A 27,151-nucleotide genomic window follows, 5' to 3' on the forward strand; every position below is an offset into this window, starting at 1 on the left:
ACTTTGTCTTTTTGTGACCTGCTTTGGGAAGCCAGGTTATTTTGTGGAAATTAGTTCCACCAATTTTTTTCTGGTTTTGGACTCTGCTATATCTTCCAGCTGGATCTGGGGCAGATGTATAAAGCTCCCATCCAAAGTCTGTTGTACTTCAATAAAAGGAGCCAGAGAATAGGCATGTAGAATTTTCCTTCCTGCAGGTGTGCGGGACACAAGGTCCCACCTATACAAACCTATACAAACTGAATAGAAATGTGGCCTCAGATGTGAGGGCCTTCAAATGGCCCAAAAATGAAAAAAAAGACATTTTAGGCCTCATCAGGCTTTCCTTGTATTTTTAAAAAATATTTTTGCATTAAACCTTTGCTTTTGTTTTGGTTACTACTCCATTTTTTGAAACTAGAGAGTTTATCAATTGGGATCCTCCAAGTTGACCTATTTGGAGGAAGAGGAGAGGCAATGAACTCCAAGATCTCCTGCTAATGTCAGCACCCACACCTGCCCCTGCACAAAGAGGTAATGTACATTGTTCAATGGTATCAGCCTTGGCTCAGTGGTAATACTGTCACCTCCGAGTCAGAACGTTGTGGTTTCAACTTTTCCAGAGTGCTGAGCTTATATTCCGGACAGATATTCCATTGCACCACTGAGGTAGGGCTGTACTATCAGAGGTGCTGTCCTTTAGATGAAACATTAAAGTCTGCCTTCTTGGATGTACCTGAAATGTTCCATGACATTCTTTTAAGAAGAGCATGGAGTTCTCCTGGTGATCTGGCCAATATGTGTCACTCACCCAACATCACAGATTATCCGACTGTGTGTCTCACCGCTGTTTGTGCGAGTGCAAATTGGCTGTCATGTTTCTCTGCATTAGAACAGTGATTACATTTCATAAATATATTTCATTGATGGTGAAGTGCTTTGGGGTATCCTGAGATTGTGAAATGCATGATTCTGTGCTTTACCATGTATTTTTAGTGATTATTGTAATTGTTTTATGAATTGAGCAACTTTAATAGCCAGTTTGATACAAACCAAATTGTATATTTCATAAGCAATGGGGAAACAATTATGAATTGATGCATTAGCTAGTGAATCATTTATACTGACATTGTATTGAAGAGATAGTAATAGCCAAGTGATCCACAGTGGCTGAATTTCATTCTCAAATTCATGGAGTTTATAGGGAACACCAACGCTTTGTAATGTTACATCTACATTTCACCAACCATAGGAACAGGAGTAGGTAATTTAACCTCTCAGGCCTGTTATGCCATTCAGTTAGATCGTGGTTGATCTGCGGTCTAACTCTATATACCTGCTTTTACCCTGTATCTTTTAATACCTTTTGGTAACAAAGTTTATCATTCTCAGGTTTAAAATGAACAAATGATCTAGCATTAAGAAGAACATTCTCAACTTCTATCATCCTTTTTTGTGAGGAAATGTTTCCTATTACACTCCAGAAATGTCTGGCTCTAATTTTTAGACTGTGTCCCCTGATCCTAGACTCCAAACGAAGTGAAACAATTTTTCCCTGATTACCCTACCTGTTCCCCTTACTATCTTGAAAAGGTTGACCAAATCACCCTTTAACCTTTGAAATTCCAGTGCAGCCTTAGCCCTCTAATCTCTCCTTGTAATTTAACCCTCAGAGTCCAACTATCATTCTGGTAAATCTATGCTAGAAGTTTTCCAATGCTATATCTTTCATAAGGTGTTTTGCCTAGAATTGTTCACATTACTCCTGGTCTGGTCTAACCAGGGCTTGTATAACTGAACCATGATTCCTACCCCTTTCATTCTAGTCCTCTCGATAGAAATGCCGACATTCCATTCGTAGTTTTGATTCTTTTCTGTGCATGTTCCTGACATTTTCATGATCTATACACTTGGACTCCCTTGGGACAGCTTCCAATGAATGGCTGCAGAGCACAGTGTTCATGAAGGGATGGGAGTTGCTCTACTGTACCTCCTACTGGCTGATTAGAGAGTGACGTTGCTAGAGGCCTGGAAGTAGATTACCTGCCCAATGTCTTGATAGTGATTCCTGTAATAGATCACTAGCCGATTACTCCTGCTGGAAGATTTGTGTGTGGGGATGTTAGTTGAGGATAGGATACTTTCAGGTATGAGTCATTGTTGAATGTGCTACAAACTCTTCCGATATCCACATGTGAAAAAAAAATGGCTCCCTCGGCAAGAAAGTGGAGTCTGTTTTGACAGTGGAACTACATTCCAGTTGCACTCAGAATCTTCAGCGGAGATGGTGTGAGTGGAAAAACTTAAGTAAAATTGGAGGGGTTTAATCAAATTTTCTAGGTTTTGAGGGATGGTAGGGGAAACTTTGACTTTTTTAATCCCACAAGGGAGATGTCTGAAAGATAACCTTAAGGGATGGGAAATGCTGGTATATTATGTTAAATAATAAGAGTTTGGCAAGGGATATGGATTCGAATTGGCAAAAATTAAATTTAGGACTGATGTCAGAAAATTCTTTACAGCAAGAATCATCAATAGAACATAATTCCTGGAAGAGCAATGGAGACGAATGGCCAAGAACCTTTTAAGAAGCGACTGGATGCTGAAGTGGGTTTGGAGCTTTTAGAACCTTCTGGGCGACTGAACTAAGAGCCTTCCTTGACCTTAACTACTTTGTGATCTTTTAAATATCCAATTGGAATTCTACAATCCTGTCCACAAATTAAGGGAGAATCAATTTTTGTTCATGATCAACTACAGGAGTCAAACTATATTTTTTGGCTGGTCGATAATAGGTAATAGTTTACATTGAGGTTTGTACTGTGCACTGCAGGTCTGGTAGAAACATAATGAATGCCTTATTTTGGCCGCTCTTAATTTTTTATTAAATCTGGGGGACTTGGCTTCAACAGATAACAATTTAGCAACCAAGTTAAATTTTGTGTTCGCACCAAATGTATTTTGGAGCTTTGTAAGAAATCCAAGTGATGAGGTAACTGAATGTAAAGTTTTTACAAAACACCCTGGACAGCAAAATTGATGACTAATTGGAGGCCTACTTGGCATTATACATTCTTCCATAAATTTTGCTGCAATGCAATTCACAAGGCCCTTCTGTTAAGTAACAGGCTGCTCATCTGTTCTTGATATTCAGTGACAGAGCTGTTTGTAATGTGTTAATTAAGTCTTACCTTAATTTCCATGACAAGGAAAATAATTTTATACCAACAGGATTTGGAGGACCTTATGAAAACTGGAAGTCTAATGAATTACTTATGAGATAATACATTAAGGTTTCTCTAGTATAAATATTCCTCAGGAAAGGCTTCCTAATGGCACAGTGACTTTGTCCTGTGAATAGTTACAACCCACAAACCAGGAAATACCAGATTTGCCTGTGCTTTGTTAACTGGTCTACTGCAGGGAGATGGTTGAACCTGTATAATTAGCTTCAGTATCCTTTGGTTAGGCAGGGAAAGCCATCCAGGGGTTGTACTTTTGATTTCTATCCAGCAAGCCCAGCGAGAAGTGTGTGATGTGGATTTTGAACGTGGACAGATTTAAGTTCAGCTCAGGTGTTTTTAATGACTAAGGGATATAAAGCAGCAGGTACTTGTTACTGGAATGATGTTGATTTGCTGTAAATTGTTGAGTGGCGTACCCCAGGGATTATTGGTGGTGCTCCTACTGTTTCTAATTTACATTAGCATTGGATTTGGAAGCTCAGTGCAAGCTCATCAAATGTGCAGGCAGTGTAAAGTGAATTAGATAAAATATAGAAATGAGCAGTCAGTGCCAGTTCATCTTCAGTAAACTGAGATGTGGGATTAAATTGGACAGCTCTTTCAAAGAGCTGGCATAGTCACGACCGGCCAAATGGTGTCCTGCTGTGCCGAGAGATTCTGTGGGCTGAATTTTCAAATTGATGTTGGGAATCTGATGCTGCCTGGATAAACTCCAGATCCCGAAACCACACTGCAACAGCATTGCTCACGCAGCTTGAAAATGCAAATACCCTAACTGGACTTGAGGGGGGGGGGCGCTGCCTTGAAGAAGAGAACCAGCAAAACTTGCCAGCTGTTCCACCAAGCTCAAAAATGGCCAAACAGCCAAATGCAGGATTCCCCAGTTCCTGAACCTTTTTCAATGTAATAAAAACTTTAACTTCTGCCCACTTTGAACCCAACAGCTGTGCACGAATGTACATTAGACTTTGCGGGTTTGGTGACTGCAGCTTTGAAAGTTGCTTTCTCACCCTCCCTGGCCCATCAACAAGCTCTTTAAGGAGCTTTATGGACAGCTAGTTGGAGGCGAGTGGATTCTCTGTTCCCCCAGCCCCCACCCTCCCTTTGAAAATCACAGCACATTTTAGAGCTGACACGATCCAGTGCCACCCTCTGGTCATATGATTTTTGACTTATGCCCGCATCCCTTCCCAATCCTGCTGGCAATTGAAAACCCCAGCCTATTATTCTACTCTAAGGACTGCTCTAAGTATTACTTCGGAATAAATAATGGACAACATATATATTCCATGAAAGGCATTGGAAAAGCTAAGGATGAAGTTCAGTGAGATTTAGGATGTTAGACTTGCTACTTACGTGCAATATTCCCTGTAAGCTGCGTGGCCACCCAAAAAATTAAACGAATGGCCCATGCAAATAAATGAAAACATGCCACGCACAGCAAAAAAAATGAGGGAACTTTGCCTCCATGTACAGTCAGTGCAAAACAACATTCAACAAAGCAAAAAGAATGCTGAGCTACATAGTCAAAACATTAGGGAATAAATTGCTGCAAATCAAGTGAAAAATTTTGCAGTGCTATGGTGGAATTGGACTATGACTCCTGTAGTTAGTTTTCGTCACCAAGACACAAGGGAGAAAATCAAGCTTTGGAAGAAGCCGGAGTGAAGAATGTTGAGGCTGATCCCTAAGTTGAGAGAACTGTGTTATGAGGAAAAAAACTCAAAAGCATTTTCTGCATTGGAATGAATTGGCTAAGAGGTGACCTCACAGAGACATTTAAAGCAGCAAATTGTATCGAAAAGTTAAATCTGGATTAGTGCTTCAAGTTGAGGTAGGATAAACTGGTGGGACTTTTAGGCTGGTTTCAGCAAATTATTTACACGCTCCACAAGTAGAATATACTTCTAGGTACCACATTAAAGGCAAAAGAAATTGGAACCATCCAATAAACAATTGGATGCTGTGAAGAGAGGGCCATTGATTTTTCCTGGATGGATGGGTAAGATGGCCTTCCTCATCTGGAGCCAGCCTGTGCAATCTTGTGACTAGCCTGCCAGAACTTTCCGTCAAGGTTCGGACATGATTGTCACTGAGGTAAATTATGGAGGATCAAACTGTTCTTTGAATTGATGCATCACTGCCTTTTGAAGAGAAAGTGGAGGTGAGAGGAAAACTGGAAGAGAAAACTGGGAAGAAAATATGTCATTTTAGGTGGTGTGAGAGCAACATTGTAAGTCATCAAAAAGGTAAACATTTCTGGAAGTCTCAGTGATTTATTTCACAATGTAAAAATGGAATGTATTGATTTTCCATGTATTGTACCATCATTCACTCAGTCGAAGTAAATAAATGTTTATTATTCTTCAGCTTGACTTCCATCTTTTCAACCTAGTTTTGGACAGACCTGGTAAATGTCACACTCTGGAATCACCACACTTTATTTTATGAAGTGGCCTATCCAATATTGATGTGAAGGTTATATTTCTTTGGCTTGGTTTGTATTTATGCAATTGAACAGAGGGAAGTAAGAGAACAAGACTTAGAGAAAGCTCTATTGCACTAACATGTCTTTTCGCTGTTAGATTGTGTTTGTTCTTTTTATGTCTCAGTCAAATTGCAGGATTTTCAACAACATGATATCTGACAAACAGACAGCATCAAAACCTTACTTGTACTGCTTAATAAGATAAAACAGTTTTTAAGCAGCTGTGACTCGTCCTGACTAAAACAAATATAATCTTTGTAGGAATAATGCAAACTCTGTTTCGTACAGTGGTAACTTGCTGTTTTGCTTAAGGAGAGCTTTTAAGAAATTACATTTGGCTGTGACTGTCCCCTACTCTTCAATAGTTTCTCAATAAATACTATGTCCGTGTTAGATTTTCTGGAGCTTTTTAAGTTCAGTTATGTGAAGGATGGGGAAATGGGCTGAAAACCACTGCAAATCATCACCGGTTAAGTCAGCCTTATAGTTCTTCTGAGAGGAATTTGCCTTGCAAGAAAGGTTTACTGAATTTGATGTTTGACACTTTTAGTTTATTTTTGTATTTGTATTTCATGATTCTCCCACAAATCTTTCAAGCACTAGCTTTTATGCCACATATAATAATGCCACCTCCATGAAATAGTTCTCTTATTTCTTTAGAAAGGTATCATAATTAATAAATTAAAACGGTGAAGGGAAACAGAGTTGTGCAGTGGGCCATTCATTTCCACGTCTGCTCCTGGCCCTGAGCTCGCTGATGAAAGTCCCCTACTGTTTGTGGTCTATAAAGTTTCAGTGTGAAGTTGGTATGGCCAGTCTCAATCCAGTTCCTAAGATCTTGGGCCTATTCTATTAGATATCCTCTAATTTGGTAGGTAGCAGTGATCTCACTCAGAGAGCTTGGAAAATGGAACAAGGTGTCAAACTGATGTAGGAGGGGAAAAAACAAAAATAACTGGAAAAACTCAGCAGGTCTGACAGCATCTGCGGAGAGGAATGTAGTTAATGTTTCGAATCTGTGTGACTCTTCGTCAGAACTTAGGAAATATAGAAATGTGATGAAATATAAGCTGGTTGAGGGGGTTGGGACAGGTAGAGCTGGATGGAGGGCCAGTGATAGGTGGAGGCAAAGACGAGGTTGCCAAAGATATAGGAGAGGGTCGGGATTAAGTAGAAGGAGCATTACTCTGCATGGAGTTGTACTATGCATGACCTTGGTTCCACTCCTCAGCATCAACCGCCCTAAACTTGATGACATGATTTTTTTTCCCCACTTGTAGCACTCTGCTGAAAAATATTTCCCAGTGACATCTCCAATTTATTTGATCAATATTGTTCCATTTAAAATAATTTTCTTACTTTTCAATTTGCTTCCCTAAAGTGGCATGAGAAAAATATATTACCAAGTGGTTTGGCAGTTGTTTTATGCGTCACTCATCAGAACTCACTTTGTAGCTTGATTCAGCCCACTCAAGGGCTATCAGTCGTGTCTCTATCAGTACCTTCTGTACAGCGGTGAATATGATTTTGTCTTAGACAACCCCTGCCACATAGCTATGATTAACATATTGAGAGCTGCATTTCAGTGCTGTTGGTAGTTAGGAGTGGTATTAAAGAGTGCTACAATGTGGCTTCTTCTCTGTAGTTTTCTTCAGATTTGTCATAAGGAGGAATTAAGTGGGTATGATAGGCTGTCCACTTCCAAAGGTAGTGAAGGAAAATTAGAGGGTGAGTCAATCTGCAAAGCTCTTTGTACAGCCCATATTGTTGACTTGAAAGTAAAGAAATCTGCAAACAGATGCTCACTTGGACGCTCGAAAGTTGGAGGAACCAAAAAAGCAGCTGGGGTGGGGGGGGAATAAGAGCGTGGGGGTGGGGAGGGGTGCAGAAACTAAATTACTTCTTGTGAAGCAAAATAAGGAAATGTTTTCCCTTACGAGAAGGGAAATATTTCATCAGAGGCCAAAGGTCCCCATTGTAAGTGCACTTCTAAGTGATGCATTAAATGGGATAAGTTGAAACCATGAAATTGAACTTAGATATTGTGTGAGTGATAATACAAAGTATACAACTGACTAGATGGAGATATAAATTGCTATATTTCAAGTTTCAGCTCCATGAAGAATTAAATACAGGTAGTCTGTGTTGCGTGGCTAATTTTAGATCAACCTTTAGGTCATGTTAGATTCATAGATTTGGGGGACAGATTTCCTCTGATTATATTATAGATTGACAATATTCATTAGCAGTGATCCTGCTGTTCACTGATTATGAACAGGTGAACATGTTCTTTTAGGACATTTTTAATGATTTAATCAGAAAAAGTGAATGCAAGAAATCTTCCAGATATGTTTATGATGTTGTCAACATACAGAGAGCAGCGGCAATCATCCTCTCCTCCATTGCAACATAACCTATAAATATAAAGTCAGTGTATGCCTTTCCTGTGGCCTTGCAATGTATTGAAAACCAAATAAATTACGCATTGCTCTCTGTTTTGACTGGTGCAATGTTTTCAAGTACATCCTGGCTGTTTCTGTAAGTATTTGAATCTTCTTGTAATCATGCATTAACTTATTGAAAACCATGAGGGTCTGATACTTTGTCAATGAAATAAAATATGATACTTCACAGTCGGCAGTGAAAGCAACACTGCATCACCACATGGTATTCCCAGTAGCACTTTTGAACACTTGCTGCCTCGTGTTGTTTTAACCTGTGTGCTACACAGCTGAAGTGTTGAAATAAACTGGGGTCAACTATGGGAAACAGGCCACCAACCTTGCAAGTAATCATCTGTAGAGCCTAATCCAAATTGTTAAATGTTTCCTGAACAAAGCTCCACAACCAAGTTAAAAATTCTCTTCAAGAGCCAATGCCCCTAATCCACAGTCAGTAGTGACACTACAATAGGAGCTTACATGCCAAGTATTAAATATCTTCAATTCCAGTAATTCTCAAGGAAGAGCTAAGCCCATATTGGCAACCAATACGAGCAATTTTTAATATAAATGTCTTGGTAAACTATTATAAGCTTTATGAATTTAACCATAACAACATGAGTAAATAATCTTAATGTCATGGATTGAACAACAGCAATAACAAGATGGAAAAAAACAATGGACAAGCAAAAGCAAAGTTATGCCTTAATTGAAGTCAGTCTCACAAATCTTTTTCTTCCTTTTTCTTTGCTGATCAAGTTCCCACTTCCTGTTTTCCTACTCCTATATTCTTGTTTTCCTACTTCTCATTTATGCTCCCATTCCTTCCCCTGTACTTTTCCTCTTTCCGCTTATTTATGGCCTCTTCGCTTTCCATTCCCTGTGCCCTCTCCTCTTACAGTTTGCTGCACCCTCTCCTCTTTCTGCTCATTGTGCCCTCTTCTCTTTCTGCTTGTTGTGTCCTCTCCTCTTTCCGCATGTGCCCTCTTTACGTTGGCTGTGCCCTCTCCTCTTTACGTTGGCTGTGCCCTCTCCTCTTTACGTTGGCTGTGCCCTCTCCTCTTTCCGCATGTGCCCTCTTTACATTGGCTGTGCCATCTCCTCTTAACGCTGGCCGTGCCCTCTTCTCTGTCTGCTTGCTGTGCCCTCTCCTCTTTCTGCTCGTTGTGCCCTCTTTACACTGGCAGTGCCCTCTCCGCTTGCTTTGCCCTCTCTTTCTGCTCATTGTGCCCTCTCTTTATGCTGGCTGTGCCCTCTTTTTGCTCACTGTGCCCTCTCCTCTTTCTGCTCATTGTGCTCTCTTTATACTGGCAGTGCCCCCTCTTTCCGCTGGCTGTGCCCTCCTCTTTCCGCTGGCTGTGCCCTCCTCTTTCCGCTCACTGTGCCCTCTCCTCTTTCCGCTTGTTGGGCCCTCTTTCAGCTCATTGTGCCCGCTCCTCTTTCCATTCACTGTACCCTTTCCTCTTTACGCTGGCTGTGCCCTCTTTTTGCTCACTGTGCCCTCTCCTCTTTCTGTTCATTGTGCTCTCTTTCCACTCGCTGTGCCCTCCCCTCTTTCCACTCACTGTGCCCTCTCTTCTTTCCGCTTGTTGCGCCCTCTTTCTGCTCATTGTGCCCGCTCCTCTTTCCACTCACTGTGCCCTCTCTTTCTGCTCGCTGAGCCCTCTCTTTCTGCTCGTTGTGCCCTCTTTCCGCTCACTGTGCCCTCTCCTCTTTCCTCTCACTGTGCCCTCTCCTCTTTCTGTTCCTCCAACTACAAAACAAAAGATTGCAGGGAAATCTCATGATCTTGCGTGTTCATTAAATCAGTGATAGAATCTTGTTCTGTATTGTTTGCTGATCGTCTGAGCTGCAAAATACAGTGCTCTAGATAGGAATGGCTGAATGCATGGAACTTCTAGCCACTCTGGGAAGCTTGGAAACTCTAAGGGTTACCTAATGGGAGTTACAATGTCCTGGACCTCCTTTTCCCCAAAGTGGGTGAGTTTTAAACTGACATCAAATCTCACCCACCAAAACCAGTTGAAGTTGGGGCCATGATGTTTTTTAAGGAAATCCTCCAAAACCTGTGAAAATATGGAAGCCTGTAAATTAATAATTCACAGTGAGGATGACTTTATCATAACTGCCCAGGGTAACAAGTTAGCTTGTTATGAATTCAGAAAACTTAAACTGCCTTGGTAAGTACTTTAATAGAACTAGGATATTGTTTGAAAAAGAACATGATGAGGATATGTGTTATTTGAGACTGAACTGCAGCAGTCTTGGTACATGTGCAGAGAAGCATAAAGAGAAGCCACCAGTTTGAAATAGTTTAATTTCTCTCCAAGTCTCTGTCTCTCATCTTTCCTGGCTCTGTAGTTTCTGATCCCCCTCTGTCTCAATCGACCTTTTTTCCCTTGATCTATGTTATCTGTGTATCTAACCATTCCATTGCATTAAAACAAAATAATATCTATCCTAAGTTGATGGAGGATCAGGTTCTGCATTTTGTGGTCATAATAATTTAGCAGTTAGTTTCTGTGTTGCCCCTCACCCTTATTGCAATATAATAATTGCAGTTTGCTTTAAAGAAAAATAGCTGCTTGCAAGTGGGGAAAGAGTGTCTTTCCAACTCTGAAACTTTATCTAAAATGTTCCTCTGCATTTACACAGTTAATAGAAAAGTTGTTGTCAGTGTGAAAGTGATCTGATCAGAGATAATTATATAATGATTCACTTGAAAACATTTTATTACTGATCTACTTCAGAGAGGTGATGGGTCAGTGACAGCAGGCTGGCACATTTGCTGTGATATAGTGTCTCTGTTGTTAATGCAATGTCAACTGTGATTTCTGCCTCGCGTTTTGTTCCGTTATTTAAGCAAAACGCCGTCATGCTGCTGAATCTTTGGAACAACATCTTGGAAATTGAATGTGAAAAATGTATTTGTGTATTGGAGATGACATGTCATCGTAAAATGCATTCAACATTAATTTTGAGACATGATTTTGGTACATCAATAACAGAAGCAACTCTCTGCTTACTACGTGGGGGATGCTGGCACCAATTCAGGACCCCCATCAATGCCTATTGCACACTTCACTCAAAAGTCTCCTCCCTTTTATATGCGTTTTTCTCTGTTACCTACGCTGCAACAGAACTGGGAATGTTAAGAAGCATCTGGCTGTTAAGGATTACTGTTTAGGATGCAGATTGAGAGTGACAGGATTGGACTTCACTTGTCATTTACTGTTCTAGTATGATGTTAGTGGAGGTGGGGAAAGACTTCCCATGCCCATTCCTTGTGCATTGGGTACCTGCATACTCGATCTGTTTGGTTTGGAGGATTCCACGGATAGGTGAACATGGAGACTGGCTAAGAAAGAGGAATTCAAAGAACTGATCAGAATTTTATTTTGTTTTGGCTTCACTTTTTACATGATGTCTGCCTGTAAACTACAAAGGCTGCCCCAGTGGAATGGTGATTTACTTGGTATAATACCGTTCTTGATCTGTTCTGTTTGTGTTTGGGCAATGTTGGTTGTTGTACCTGCACTGATTTAACAACCAGGCCTAAATAGTAAATGTTCTCGAAATGTGACAGGATTTTGCAGAGTTTCTAATTCTGTTTTTTTCTGTCTGTGTTTCCGCAGGTTCTGAACACACAGCATCTATAGTTTCAGACTGCACTTACTTGCAGCAGCTTGTAAGACAGTGAGAACGAGGCTGCCAAAGGCTGCTGGTGCCAAGCTGTCGGATGATGCATAAAATCAGGCCTCTGGTGGTGTTCCTGTGCTTCCTACTACGTGCTAATGCTGAGGGTAAGTCCAGTCCTAGCATCAGAATCGCCTCATTTTGCAGGGTCACTTATTATCTCCCTCTCCCTCCCATGTTCAGGCTCCTGCACACACTCATTAAACTTATCCAAAGGTTATAACAGAAGGTCTTCAGGGATGTATGAGCCTATCTTTAGATCTTGCTGCCATTTTTTTTTCTTTGCACAGTTGGAAATGGAGCCTACATCAGATATCTGACTGCTGTGTATGTTTTCATTGTTTCTCATCACAAGCTCGCATGCTTTCAGATCTACTCTGTGCGTGAAACTACTGGTTATTATCCCTGTCCTGAACAGGATGGTATAATATCCAATATGATGTGGCATGGAGCTGACAGAAGCATGAATATTGGGGCAAATTTTACAGGTCACTGGCAATTTTTTACAAGTGGAATAAACACACCGCTACTCCACTGTGATGCAGTGTGCTTTAGTTAATTCTGTGGACCTTAATGTTTATAAGAGTGACACCCAGGTTGGCAAAAATAACATCCAATAATAAGAAAGACTTGTTTTGCTGTAATTTGGAAGTGATTTCTAACATTGTGTTTATTTATGAACCTAGGTTTTTGTCTTGTAATTTGTCCTCCCTTGTTCTTTTGTTCTGTTTGTAATGTGAGAAACGGGTAATTAACATTAGTGTTGCATGATGGTCCTGATTCCACACAGTGGCATTGGCTCTTGAGTAAACAGTAGGTTCCTGTAGTTCAACAGCTTTGCTGTTTCCCCTCTGATTACAGTGAAACGAAGATAAATTTGAAGAATGCAGAACCAGAAGACAGCAGCATCAGCAGTAGACATCACTGGTCCATCAATATAACATAAAATGAGCACAGACTTACTGTTTGTTAGAAATGCTTAGCAAAAAGCAAGAGGCTTTCTCTGCATGAGGGCAGAGTACAGTAGCCGTATGCCACTTGCATTACGATGCATTCACTGCTCTGTTGAGCCATCTGCACTCTCACTGCCAGAGATTTCTGCCAAATGTACTCAGTATAATAGGCCAATGCTAATTTCAAACTTAAAAATTGTTTCTTTGTTTTAAGTCTTCCAGCCTTGTTTCAATAAAAATATTTAACCTTTGCCAAAAACTGCTTTGAACAATAGAAAAAAATAATAGGGGTAAAAGGGTTCATTCATATAGGTGAAAGTGATTACTTGAAATACACCTTGCCCTTTGACATTAGTACTAAGGATATCCATTTAGTAATATTACTATTTAAAATTTGCTGCTGCTTGTGTTGTGTATCAGAAAATAATCTAATATGTAATATGTTGAGCTCAAATAGAGGTCAGTTGATGACTTCACTATATGACCACTGTGAGAAGGGAATGCTGTTTTCTAAAGGATCAGTGAACATGAATGTATTTTTGTTGTCCCCATTTGTTGGTGAAAATACATCCCAATATGTCCAACATATACTTGGCAAACTGTTTGTTAGAGGATAGAAAGGAGAGAGGGTGGCAGTAAGGGAGAGAAGAGTTTTGAGCATTTGGTCTCCTGTCATCTGAAATTAATACAGTCGATGTGATATTTTCTCATAATATACTGAATAGATTGATGTTACAGCTCAGTGCATTGGATTCTACAGCTGAATTTTTACATTCATGTGTAGTTGCATTGGTTGAAACAAACCAATTGAACAGTAATTCCACATCTGTTTAAAATTAGGTTATTGAAAAACCATTTAGTCTTCACACTTTGCTCTGATTGCATGCATGCATGTTCGGCAGTACTGAAATGCTGCAGCAGTGTTACTGAAAGATGACGTTCAGTGGTATTGGTCATTTGAATGTCACTGTTAGTAGGGTGTAGTGTTTACACTATGAAACAAAAGTGTTTCTGGTTCAATGTGTTATTTTCATATAAGAGTGCACCAAAGCATTTGTTCTTGTTAAGGAGTAATAATTGTTTAGGAATGATCATTCGTGCAAGTGAAAAAAATCATAGAAAAAGAAAATAAGTTGAATTGGCCAAATAAACATTGCATCAAATTTTTAAGCTGGTTCTAATTCTGAAGTTGGGACGCATCTGCAACTCCTTTTTTGACCAAAGAAAAGAGATTGCCTGTTTTTCAACAAAACTAATGACCTAATGAAATTAGCTTTGAAAGGAGTGTATTATAAGAATGTGATTTTGTTAGCTGGCAGATCACCACAGAATAACATTCTTCCATTCTGAAGTAAGTAACAAACCTCAGGGTCTTTAAGTGGTAGCTTGAAGGGCAGCACTATTTCAGTAATCTCACATGTCTGACTAGCATACCTTTATTGCAATTATATGTGTAAAATAGCTTTTTTCCCTAAAGCTTGAGAATTATTAAACAAAGTTACGCTGTGCATTGTGCAAAAAGAATAGGCATAATTTGAAAAGAAGCCAAACCACAAATTATGATGTCAGCTAAGTAATAATTTGTTCCTAAATAACAGGTATAAATTCATATATGTATAGAATTTAACATAGATATCTGCAAACTGATTGATTTTCAAATTAATGACACATGAATGCACTAGAAACAAATCAACATATTGACACAGTGATCAATGTATTTGTAGATTGTTTGACTATGGTGTTGTATTCTCTAATGATACTTCTTGATTTGCATTTTGTTTACCATTGATGTTGAAATAAGTTGTTGAGCTGGGCCTATGCTATAGCATATTAGGTAAACGTTTGAAGCAGAGGTAAACATGGGGCTATGGGGAGAGAATAGGGCAGAGGATTAGTTTGGATTAGTAAATTGACACAGCCAATTGGGGAAGAATAACACTGGAGCCAATCTTTACTCAGTGTTACATTTATTTGCTAAGTTAAACATTACAAGCATATATATCCTAGCTCAATCACACCACATTTTCAGTAAGACCTGGATTCTTGCAGTGACGGAGAGGCTCTCTGTCATTGTGAAAATTGCAGAAGAGGCCCAAATCCAGAAGTCCTGCCCCATACACAGCACCTACAATTTTTGTGGGCACAGCAATGGGCCCGGGTTGGGATTCGTGTATGCACATTTCGTGGAGGCAGCTGCTTTACACAGATTAAACCTGGTTGGAGCAGGTCTGAACAACTTTGTGGATTCTTTTGTATAGCCAGGGTAGCCTTTTGGAGAGTTAAGGTATCCCTGAGGATATGGTCCTGGGATCCCTTTGGGAGAAGCAAGGTGCCCTTTGGGATTTCAAAAAGTAGACATGAATGTGCATAAATTCATTGGAACTGACAAAAACAACTGTCAAAGTGCCAATATGAAGTGTCAAAGGGAGCTGTTAAGGAATTTAAAACTCCTGCCCTTTAACGCTTTGTCTGGAGTGTTCAAAAATGATTACTTGCTACTTCACTCTGTCTACTGATATAAACCTTGGGTTATCTTTACTGGATTAGTGCTGCATGACTGATTTCACAATATCCATTATCACAGCAGGGTGCCTGCCATTTCATACTTTGATGACTTTGAGCTGTTATGGACTCTTTGAAATGGGACTATGAATTCCAATTTTTATAAAGTATTATGCAAATGAATGAAATGTTTGTTGTTATAAAGGATAATGTAGTTGAAGGAAGATAAATGTAGTAAATGGGTTTTTATGAATGAGTGTTATTTTAGAAGGAAGTCTACAGTAGCCACTTGGAAGTGTATTTTAGTTAATCTCAGCATAGTTCCTATAGGTCTAACCATGATGGATACTGTGTGAGTTAGCATGGTAGGTATAAGGGCAAAGGGGGAATGGGTTGGCACTATGTTGGCATTGGGTGACAAAGGGCCATGGGAGTGGGTAGGAGGCATATGTTGGCATGGGTATGAAGAGCTATGGATGGTGAGCAGAGGGGCATGGGTTGGCATAGAGGCTATGAGGGGCCATGGGGAGTGAGTGCATACATGAGGTGGCATGGTTTGACATGGATAGGGCGTGGGGTTGAGGTGGTGTGAGGGGGGATGGCTGGAGAGTTGTTTTTTTTTTCTATTTTTTTAAACTTTGATACATTGGCCTCCTCCCACCTTCAAACCTGGCTCCGCACCCAGCATCCTCCGCACTCATTTCGGGTCAGACAGCCCAACTCCCAGGGAACCCCACCACCCTGGAATGAAAATCCGACCTCCCAGGCCACTTTCTCCTGGGTTTGTGGAGCTGGGAAATTTTCTGCGAAAACCCAGACCTAAGCGTCCCTTTATGTACAAGTGAAACTGCAACTAATGCCCTCCACTGTCACATAATTAAACACAATTAATGTACAAATAACACCTCCCCTCACCTTACTTCATCAAACCCTATGGAGAGGATTTCCCCTCATTGGGCGGGCGTGACGGGCGGGCTTGGGTGTGGCCGCGCAATGGCCGTCACCTGCAATCCGGCCCCGACCACGATTTCATGCTGGCTGGCCAATTAACAGCCAACCAGTGTGAATCGCGTGCTGAAAAGCTCAGCGCTGCCGGGGTGGCGGGGAGGAGGGCGACCGCGGAGGACCGCACCTGCACGTTGGTGCACTCACAGTGAGCTCCCCGAAGACACAGAGCTGCCTCAGGGAGCTGAAGGTTTTCAACATTAACAATAAAGCTTTAATTTAAAAAAAAAGGAAAACACGTCCCCTCACGTGAGCAGGGACATGTTGAACGTGAGTCCTGAAAATGTTTATTTTCTTTTTAATTAACATCATCCCGCCCGTGGGTGAAGTTTCCTCAAAAATCGAAAGGCCGCTTGGCCTATTCACCCGCCCGCTAACCATAAAGTTGGATTGGCAGGGAAAAATTCAATTTAATTAATTTATTAATGGGCTTAACAGCCCTCTTAATTGTTGGTGGGTGCATGCGGGATGTTCGCCTGATGTCACCACTTGCTATTTCATGCTCGTGCATGTCAGGTGCACACCCACAGGCTAAGGTGAAAATTCAGCCCTATCTGAATATTCTTCTATTTCTTTTTTCCTCATACACTTATCTAGCTTCCCTTTAAATACATCTGTGCTACCCACCTCAACTACTCCATGTAGTTTCATGTTCTTGCCACTCTTTGGTTAAAGCAGTTATTCCTGCATTCCTTATTGGAATTATTAGTGACTAACCTGCATTTATGGGCCCTAGTTTTGGATCTTCATAAGTGGAAACATCTAGTTTACATCTACCTATCAAACCCTTCATATTTTAAAAGGCCTGTGATAGGTCATTCCTCAGCGTCTCTTTTCTAAAGAGGCTTGGAGCCTGTTCATCTTTCCTGATAGTTATAACCTACTGTTTTTGGTATAATTTTTGTTTGTATCTCTGCATTGATCCTATTGACTGGATTTTCCCATCGGGGTTGGGGGTCGGGAGTTGGGGGCCAAACCCGCCTCTGTCACCAGCCTGCCGTGAAGTGTGGTTTTCTTAATGACCCTAGAAGTGGGTCAGCTGCCCAATTATTGGCCAGGGTGTCACCCTGGGAAGTGGGCCACATTCAGGCCCAAATTAGCTGCCACTGCTGCAGCTGTTGTCTCTGTGTGGCATTGAAAAATTGAGAGAATTCTCATCTTCAAAGCGGCCAGGGTGGATGGAGAGCTGGGACCTGGATTAGAGTTGGGGAAGGTTGGTTATTAAAATTTCATTGCTGCTCAGTAATTTTTTTTGTCCAAATGTACACTTTTTTTTGCATCAAATAGAACTGTTTCAGTGCTGCTGTCCCTGATCCCAGCAGGCTGGACTTGGTCAGCTTTACAGAGCTCTCAATGGCTGCGCACTCCATGGAGATTTCAAAGTCAGAAGCTGAGCTCTTAGGCGAGCTCCCTAATGACCTCAACACGCCCAAGTAACAAGGTGGGTGACTGAACTTTACAGCCCAAACCCCGCTCTCCCCACCTCCCCCCTCACCTTTGGGAAAGTCAGCAGAGTTGAGGATGGAGGCAACAGACTGGTACGCTGGCCTCCGGCACCATTCTCTTTGTTGTGGTCCCGATTCCTGATGGAAAGTACAACCCTATGTCTTTGTTATAATATAGATACCAGAACTGTGAACATTCCTCTTAAGTGTGGCATTACCAAGGCTCTATACAATTTTAACATAAGCATGACACTTAAGTATAGATTAAGAAAAGGCTGCTTGACCCACTAAGATGGCTCCTTTCATGTGTGACATCCTGTAATGTGGAATCCACCTCAGCTGATTAATCTCCTTCAGGGAAGCTCTAAGTACTCTTCAATTGCCACAGACAGTTCAGCAAAACTCCAGAATTTTTCATCTATCTATCCTCCATAACTCTACTATCCAACCCACTGGCATGTGGCCTGCAACTTACATTTCATGGAGATCGCGCCTTGGGCATGATTTGTGCTGCCATCATGTAATCTAAAAATTATAATTTTCCCACCCCCCCAGTCTCTGTACTCATGACATGATCCCTACCTCTAATATACTGATATAGTTGGCGGCTTGAAAGCAGCTAGCGCCAGAGACAGATTTGTCAATCCATTCACATTTCTTCTGACTGAGGTATTCTCATTAGCCTCACGGTGCATTTCTGAAAATAGTAAAATTTGGCACCAGAATCGTCCAGTTTTAAGGTTTTTAAAAAGAGCAACATTTATCATATAAAGGCAAAAGAACTATGGATGCTGGAAATCTGAACCATAATCAGAAAATTATGCAAATATTCAGCAGGTGAGGAAGCATCTGCAGAGAGAGAAACAGTGTTAACCATTTCAGGTCGGTAACCTGCTGTCAGAACTGGAAGAACAGCAGCGTATTGAGTCCTTTGGTATCCTGAATAAATGAACTGTGATCACCCATGGGAGTTTGGGAGATCGTTGTACCCCTATTCTTCCAGGCCATCAGATCAGGTGGGGTTGGCAGCAGCCATTTTTTATTGGATTGATTTGTGGGGCGGGGGGTGGGGAGACAAGGCCTGGCGCAGTGTGAGGTACAAGTGCAGGGCTAACTGGGAAGGTACAGGGAGTGGGGAGTTTGGACTGGCCCTAGGAGCCACTGTTTTGAGTGGAGGCTTGGGGGGGCCTTCTCTCCAGAGCACCAGCAACCCAGGGAACTGCTTTCCTTGTGTCGCCGGTGTAGCTTGGGTGAGCTTGTTGCCTCCTGTGGATGGGGGAGGCCTCATTGATTGATCATAGACTGCATGTTTTCCAACCTAGGGTGAATTAGTGCTGCGGTGAGAGACTTTTGCTAATGGGGGTGGGTTTAGTGCTGTGACAGGAGTTTACTGAGGTGGCTAAGTATTGAGGTCTGGGTTTTAATTAAGGGGTTAAATTGCTGAGGTGGTGGACTGGAGAGGGGGCTTAATTTAACCTTATTTAATTTGTCAAGATGGGGACTCTGCTGAGGGGGATAAGTGGTTAGGCTGGGTTTTGCCAGCGGGTACCGGAGGTGGGAGCGCTGGTTGCTGTGAGAAGGGCCAGGGAATGGCACACTTGGAGGACAAGATCACATCTGTGGTGATGTGGGCCCTGCTGGTTGGTGCCTTTCAGTATTAACAACAACATCATCAATTGTTAATAGCTAAGTGAGCAAACCAGACAAAATCTGGAGTAGAGTCCCGTGAGTCGTCATGGGGTGGGCAAGATCAAAGATAATGGACAGTGCCTTCTTGAGCTTTGTCCCTGAATGAACTCTGCGTCACCTTTGAGGCCAGGCATCGCCAAAAGGTATTATGGCGCCACTCAAGGTCTGGACACTGGTACCAGCCTGACTTGGTCACCATGAGAAGGTGTGTTCTTCCCATTGTTCACACCCTCACCTATCACAGTGCAGATTGCGACACCGACCACTCGTTATCAGCAGCAGAATGAAGGTGCACCCCCGAAAGTTTCACAGCTCCATACATGACAGCTTGCCACGCATCAACGTCTCTTTCAGAAGTTATAATGCCAAATGCCAGCATCTTTGCATTGTCGCTAAACCAATTGATATCCCAAAGGTTTACCAGGAAGCCTTGATGCTGGTATTGGTGAAGTCACTGAGCACACTCATCTATGAAGCAGCAGAAGCATTATTTGATAAAGGCGGAACCTGCAACAAGGACTCATTTGTGACCTATTCAGCTGAGATTATATTTGCCATTGTTGCAAAAAAAAAACAAAGCCTACAAGATGCAAGACAATTAAACCCAACCATTAAAATGCTGCACAACTTGAAAGTAGCTGAGACAACTGTGTAAAAGATAGGAAGATACTGCACAAGTAAACATTGGATCAACGTAAGTCAAGAAGCCCAAACTGCCTGTGACAATGGAAATCTTTGACCTATGTATGAAGAGATCAAGGGGTTGCTTGATCCTACCATCACCCTGAAGTTGGCAGATGGTGAAATACTCACCAGCAGAGGTAAACAGATGTCCTGCTGTACTGAACACTATTGTGAGCTGTGGTCCTTTGAGATAGCCATCTCCCAGTCCACACTTGATGCTGCCCCGCAGCTTCCTGTCATGGATGAATTAGATGAAGAACCCTCACCCTTGAGCTCGAAAAGGCCCTGGACTGCTTACCAAACAGAAAGACACCTGGCAAGGGTGGAATCCCAGCTGAACTGCTCAAGCACGGAAAGCCCCATCTATTGCCACGCCTTTGTAACCTCTTTCTCTGCTGGAAGATGGGTTTCATTCCACAGGAGATGAGTGATGTAAAAATCATCCCACTGTACAAAAACAGAGGTGACAGAGAAGATTGCAACAACTAGAGAGGCACCTCACTCCTTAGCGCCACGGGGAAGGCCTTTGCTAGGGTCATACTTAAAAGACTCCATCTACTTGAAGACCGAGTGTACCCGGAAGTAAATTTCTGTGTGGTTTCTGTGCTGGAATATCTACTGTGGACATGATATTCCTTATGCCAGCTACATGAGAAGTGTAGGGAACAAGGTATCCCCCTTTACCTTACTTTTATAAATCTCACTAAGGCATTCAACACAGTAATCAGCAGAATTTATAAGTTCCTGGAAAATTGGCTGTCTATCAAACTCCTCAGTCTCATCTACTCTTTCCATGGCAACAGGCACTGCACTGTACAGTTTGATGGCTCCTCTTCTGACTGTTTTGGAGTGAAACAGGGCTGTGTCCTAGCCTCCATCTGTTTGCTATCTTCTTCTCCAAGCTCCTAACCTTGCCCTCCCTGCAGATAAAGAAGGAATCTACTTGCATACTAAGTCAGATACGAGCTCTACAATATATCAAGACTGAAAACGAAGACAAAAGCACATAGAGTCCTGATCAGGGTACTCCTCTACACTGATGATGCTGCACTAGTCGCCCACATGGCAACTCAACTGCAAGGACTTATGGAACCTCTCCCACGCCTATAACTTGTTCTCCCTGACTATAAGTGTCAAGAAAACTGTGATCATTAAACAAGCTGTTGTATCTCCGCCTCGATCACACTATATAACAGTCCGCGGGAAACAGTTAGCAAATTCTGCTTGCTTGGATCCAGAGTGACAGACAATCTGCCTCTTGATGCATAGGGAAAGCAGCTACCATCTTTGTGGGACTCGCAAAACATGAATGGGATAATACGCTTAGGACCAAGCTGATGGGTTACAAGGCTTGTTTTCTCACCTTCCTTCTATGTGGCTGTGAAATATGGACGACTCACAGCTATCAAGAAAAGAAGCTCAACAATTTCCATCTTTGCTGTCTGCAGTGCATTATGGGTATTTTCTGACTGGATTGAATCACAAATGTGGCAGAGCTCCCAAATGTGTTAGCACCCATTAAACAGAGGCGGCTTCGGTAGCTTGGGCAAGATGAAAGACGACTGTGTCTCCAAGGACTTTCTGCATGTTGAGGTAGCCAGGTGATGAGTAAGACGCCCAAAGCTCTGCTTCAAAGATGCTTGCAATGTGACATGAATGCCCTAGACATCGATTATTGTACCTGGGAGTCACTAGCTGATGACAGGAAAATGGTGCCACTTCCTGTGGTTTGGCATGCACTACCAGTGGCTACAGCAGCTTGGCAATAGACGCCAGTGCTGAAAACAACCATCCACCACAACACTTGGTCGCTTCACATATGGCACTTATGGTGAAACATGTATCTCAATGATTGGCCTCTTCAGCCATCAGCAAAGGTGCATCACCTGAAAACAGCACATCTGAAATGGGTTTGTTTGCTACATTTCCATTATCGTTCGTAGATGGGATTTTTCTCCAGCATTATTCCAAGAGTCATAGAGTTCTTATCAGCCTAACGCATGGTACATTGACAAATCCAGTTGAATTTATCTGTTGCTGTGATTGGAATGAACAGGATGTTTGTGACCACATAAAAGTCTGTTATTCCATGATGGACTGTCTTCAAAACTATTGGAACAGAAACAGAACATTTAAGCAAAAATTATTCTGACAGTCTTCTCCTCACTCCATCAGCTGTGTCCTCAATCTCCTGCTCACTCCCTCAATTCTAATCAGTCTCTGTATTGTACAACCTCTGCTTCTTCCCTCAATTGTACAGTTAATCTATTGCTCTTTGCTTGAATTGTACAGTTCATCTCTATTTCTTCCCTCAATATTATGGCCAGTCTTCAGCCTCCTTCCCATAAAAGTACAGCCAGTCTTCAGCCTCCTTTAATTGCACTGCCACTTCTCATCCTTCTCTCTTAATTATGTTGCTCAATTTTCACCCTTGTATCGGCTGCTGTGTTGTTGCATCCTTTGTCGGCTGTGACGTTTTAATTTGGCCATTTCTCTAAATTGTGCTGCCATGCCATCAAACCTTTGTTGTCATTTTGGCCAAAAAATGTGTACAGTGTACGTTTGGATCTGTTAATACTTAAGTCAATACACATACGTTCATTTTTATGCACAGTATTGTGGATTAAAATTCTGCTGTGTCTTACTTAATTTTGTCAGATGTTTTGCTTACTTTTGCTGATTCCATTTCTTTCAAATGGGCTGAAAATGATTGAGTGACCCTATGAGCTGTAGACCAGAGTGTGTCCTGTGCTAATAACAGTAGAAAAGGTTGTTTTCGTTTCTCGTGACAATATGCCTATTAAGCATCAGAGTGTCTGTTCAGGAAGAAGGGAGATTTTTTACCATTTTTCTACTAATGTTGATGCTGTGAATTTAATAATTGAACTGAATATTGCCAAAGGCGAGTATCCCTCCTACTAAATAGCATAGCAACGATGACTCTGGAATAACAGAAGTGAATTCATTGGGCGGGTTTGGCATCAACGGTACTCAGTTAGGAGCGAGCCCAAATTAAACCAGTGCACAGAGCTTCACCTCCTTAACATGCTTAAGCAGAAGTGCTGCCTGCAATTGGCTTATCAGCACAATGCATTGATGGCTTGATCCAGGCCTTGAAGAAAATTACTCAGTTTCGAATAATATTCTCAATATCAGGAAATATTTAAGGTATCAATGGTAACCACCTTATATAAAACAATAGTTCATTAGTAAAATCTAATTAGGTTAGAAACTGATACATTCATAGGAAATTCAACGATAGCTGGAATCCCTATGTGCCGTTCTAATCTAGATTTGTCCTCAATTGATGACATTGACAGCAGAGAACCCACTGATCAACTGCAAACCAAAATTCAATCACAGTTCATTGTGACCCAGTTGGAACATTCTTCATCCAGACGCAATAAGTGTTGCTTCACCAACTCTTAACTTGTAAGGGTAATGATAACAGGAGCAATGTTCTTGGTAGCATGTTACTGGAATAGGGTTTTGGAAAGCAAGGTAATAGCCAAAATGTTCTGAGCATGGTCCAGCGATGAGGGACCTTGCTCATCACCAGCGTATTTGGATGGAAAAATGTGGGCAATGTGCCCACCATTCCTTGAGTTGCACTAATAGTCGGCAAAGTTGCTTGACACCAGCATGTGCTGTTAAAATTTAATCCACTATGTCATTGTTGCTGCTGACTTCTCAAATACCGACTGATTTTTGGTGGATGGATGGTTTAGAGTTTGCTTTGGACCAAGTTCTAAGATGAGGGATTCCAAAATTAACTTTAAACTATCCATGCAGTGCAAGTTACAAATGTACAGGACTGACATATTATTGTGGTCTAAATAGCCAGTCTGAAAGTTTAAAAAATAACATATTGGTCAACTATGTATACCTTTCAGATGTTTTTCCTGCTTATTCAGTTTCCACCTCAATTTACCAATGCTATCTGCTTTGCTGTTTTTCTGGACAGGCTGTTTGTACCTTTTTTGTAAATACAAACTTAGTGTTCACCTTTTCCCTTTTGACCTTGAGTTTGTGGTAAAGTTAATGACATGTCAACGTATTATTAGCATTCAATTTATCTGTGCCCTTTAGAAACTTAAATACCTAAATTACGTCTCCCCTCTTTTCTCAGCGTAAACCTTCTCAGTTTCCATAGACTTCCTTTCTTCTGTCCTCTCTCCATTGTCTTCACCGTGGTACCATAACCAGAATTGTGCACAAAAATTCAGACGAGTTCCAAAACAATACTTTGCATAAACTCGTCATCACTTCCTTGCTCTTACATTCAATAATTTTGGTTTTTCACCCTAACAAACTGGCTGGAATTTAATGCCCTCCCCTGTGCAGAGTTTGGTGGATAGGGGGGGTGCATTTAATCAGGCAAGCGGGTGGCAGGTGCGCGGAGCCCACTGCCCCTCCTGTCCCTGCCCCTAATAAGGCTGTCCACAGCCAATTGAAAAGCCCTTAAGCAGGCCCACTTACTTGGTACTGCTTTCATCACCCCCAACTAACACCTCCCTACCGCCCACCACTTGCCACTATGGGACATTTACCATAACCTACGCCCCTTTCCTTCCTTCCCCTGTAGTTCTGTAAAATTCTATTCCTATCTCTCTTTCCTTCTTTATTATTTCCTTTTCTTCTTCCTCCAATTATTTTACAAGGTTGCCTTTAAGTTCCTTTTATTTTATTTTCTTTTGAAGAAAAGATTACTGATGCATTCATGAAATCATAAAATTGTGCTGCACAGAAGGAGGTAATTTAGCCCATCAATCCTGGGCTGATTTCTTTCAAAGAGTAATTAAATTAGTTCCAGAACCCACTGTTTCTCCTTGTCCTTGCAATTTTTTCTCCTTTGGAATTTATCCAATTCCCCTTTTGAAGGCTCCTGTTGAATTTGCACCCTCCAATCTGTCAGACAGTGCATTCCACATTCTAACCACTCATTGCATAAAAGCATCTTTCCACATGTCACGTCTGCTCATTTTGACAATCACCTTAAATTTATGTAATCTTGTTATCGACAATTCAGCTGTTAGAGAAACAATTTCTCTTTATTTACTCTATCTGTACCATTCATGATTTTAAAACACCTCAACCAAATCTCTTGGCCTTCTCTGTTCCAAGGAGAACAATTCCAACTTCTCCAGTTTGTCCATGTAACTGTATGTCCTGGTCGCTGAAACTATTTTAATGAATCTCTCTGGCCTCCTCTCCAAACCTTTCATGTCCTCCTTGAAGTGTGGTGCCCCAAATTGGATACAGTACTCCTGCTGGGGCTAAACTAGCACTTTATGTCGATTTAGCTTAACTTCTTGACTTTTGTACAATGTGGGTGGAAATTTGTTGAGGTGTTGGGAGTCTTGCCCCCAGGTTGGAGAGCTGGCGAGAGACCCCTGCTGCCTTTTTTCCGGAAGGCCTACCAAACCACAAGCCAATCAGTCAGTGGTGGGCTTTACTTTGGAATCAAAACGTCGGGGGCAGAAATCTTGCCTACCAAGAGCTGCCGGCCAATCAGAGGCTCTTCTGCTCAGCAAAGCAACAGGAGGAGGCCTTAGCTGCTGCCAGAATAACAGGCACCGGATTCCCAGGATTGGGATGAGACCCAGGCCATAGGTAAGTAATGGGAGTGGTTTTCAAGGGCTGGGGTGGGGTCACAGGGAAAGGATTGGCAGTAAGGGCAGGGACTGGCTCTCAGCAGAACCCCCCCCCCCCTTCCTTGACATTGAGACCCTCAATCAAACACAGATCAAGGGTCTTCCCTCTTCAGAAATGACAAGCTGGCCGCACAGTTTTAGCTGTCATGCATAGCACATGGGGACAGGCCTGCCTACAGCTGGGTTAATATCGGTGGAGGCAGGATGAGGCTCTTAAGTGGTAATTAATTGGCCACTTAAGGGCCTCAGTAGGCAGCAGGGTGGGAAGGTTGACCATGGACCTTCCCGCCCATAACTTATTTCTGTCAGAGGTGGGAGCGCAGCGGGGTTCCATTATGCCATCACCCCGCCTAGTTACATGCCCTTCCCACCTCTAAGCTCGCCACTAGCGAGAGCACAAGATTCCACCCTATGGGCGGAATTTTCCGGCCCGGCGGTGTGGGGCTGGAAAATGCGGCGAGCCATTCAAATGTCCGTTAACTTTGGTGGACCGGAAGATCCCACGAAAATTTCAGCCTATGTCTCTCTTTACAAAATTAAGGATTTCACATGTATTATTAGTTACTTTGTTAAACTTGTGATGCCAGCTTCGAGGATAAGGAAACTCTGCTTGTACAAATGTGACGAATTTCATCAGCTGTTTCCTAAAGTACTCCAGTGAAATTAATCCTGCATTAGCAGAATTATAAATTGGATTGATAATTTACCAGCCTGTTGTTTTGGAGAGTCCTTCCATTACACTTTCATGCAAATTCTGTTGCACACAGACAGGAAGACAATCAGATCCTATATACATGGAATAGATTTCTAAATAGAGTTACAGAAGGAAAATCCTTGGAATCTTTTATGAAAAATTGGATTCTACTATAGGGATTTTTGTGGATTGATGAATAGTGATGGCTTGAATTGTCTTCCCCAGCTACATTTATCACTCCCTCCCCCCCATCTACATTTTTACTACAACTAAAAGGGATTTGGAGGGTATCTTTAAAATTATTTTCCCTTGCCTTTATTGGAAAGGTGACTGTCTTCATTATAATCTTCCTGTTGGTTGCATTGTTCTCCAATTCTGAGTGTACAATCCTTTCTGTTTGGGTATTTGTTTAGATCAAATGTGATAGCTGTCAAAAATAATGGCACATGAAACTTTGATATTTTAGAATTTATGTTGAGAATTTCCCTTGAGGTCACAAGTATTCACAGCAAATATACTCATCAAGCATGTTGTACATACATCTTTGTTTCAATACATAGCAGATTTGTGAACTACTTTTCATTTAGGTAGTGTGCAAAAAGTCTTTGCCCTATTCTTTGATTGGGGATAGTCTGTTATATCCTTCTGTTTTGCGAGAGTGTGGACATAAGTAGAT

General features: G+C 41.7%; 1 protein-coding gene across 12 annotated transcripts in view; it reads left to right on the top strand.

Moving 5' to 3' along the window:
* LOC121276898 (receptor-type tyrosine-protein phosphatase delta) overlaps positions 1-27,151 on the top strand; it is a 612,167-nt gene that overhangs the window by 108,066 nt on the left and 476,950 nt on the right. For all 12 annotated transcript variants that reach the window (XM_041185518.1, XM_041185525.1, XM_041185519.1 and 9 more), the window contains exon 2: positions 11,789-11,956. In XM_041185518.1, coding sequence (XP_041041452.1) covers positions 11,893-11,956 — 64 coding nt within the window. In that variant the 5' untranslated portion in view covers positions 11,789-11,892. The remainder of the gene's footprint in view (positions 1-11,788; positions 11,957-27,151) is intronic.

This window comes from Carcharodon carcharias, chromosome 4 (assembly GCF_017639515.1).
Source record: "Carcharodon carcharias isolate sCarCar2 chromosome 4, sCarCar2.pri, whole genome shotgun sequence".
In the NCBI taxonomy this organism is placed as follows: domain Eukaryota; kingdom Metazoa; phylum Chordata; class Chondrichthyes; order Lamniformes; family Lamnidae; genus Carcharodon; species Carcharodon carcharias.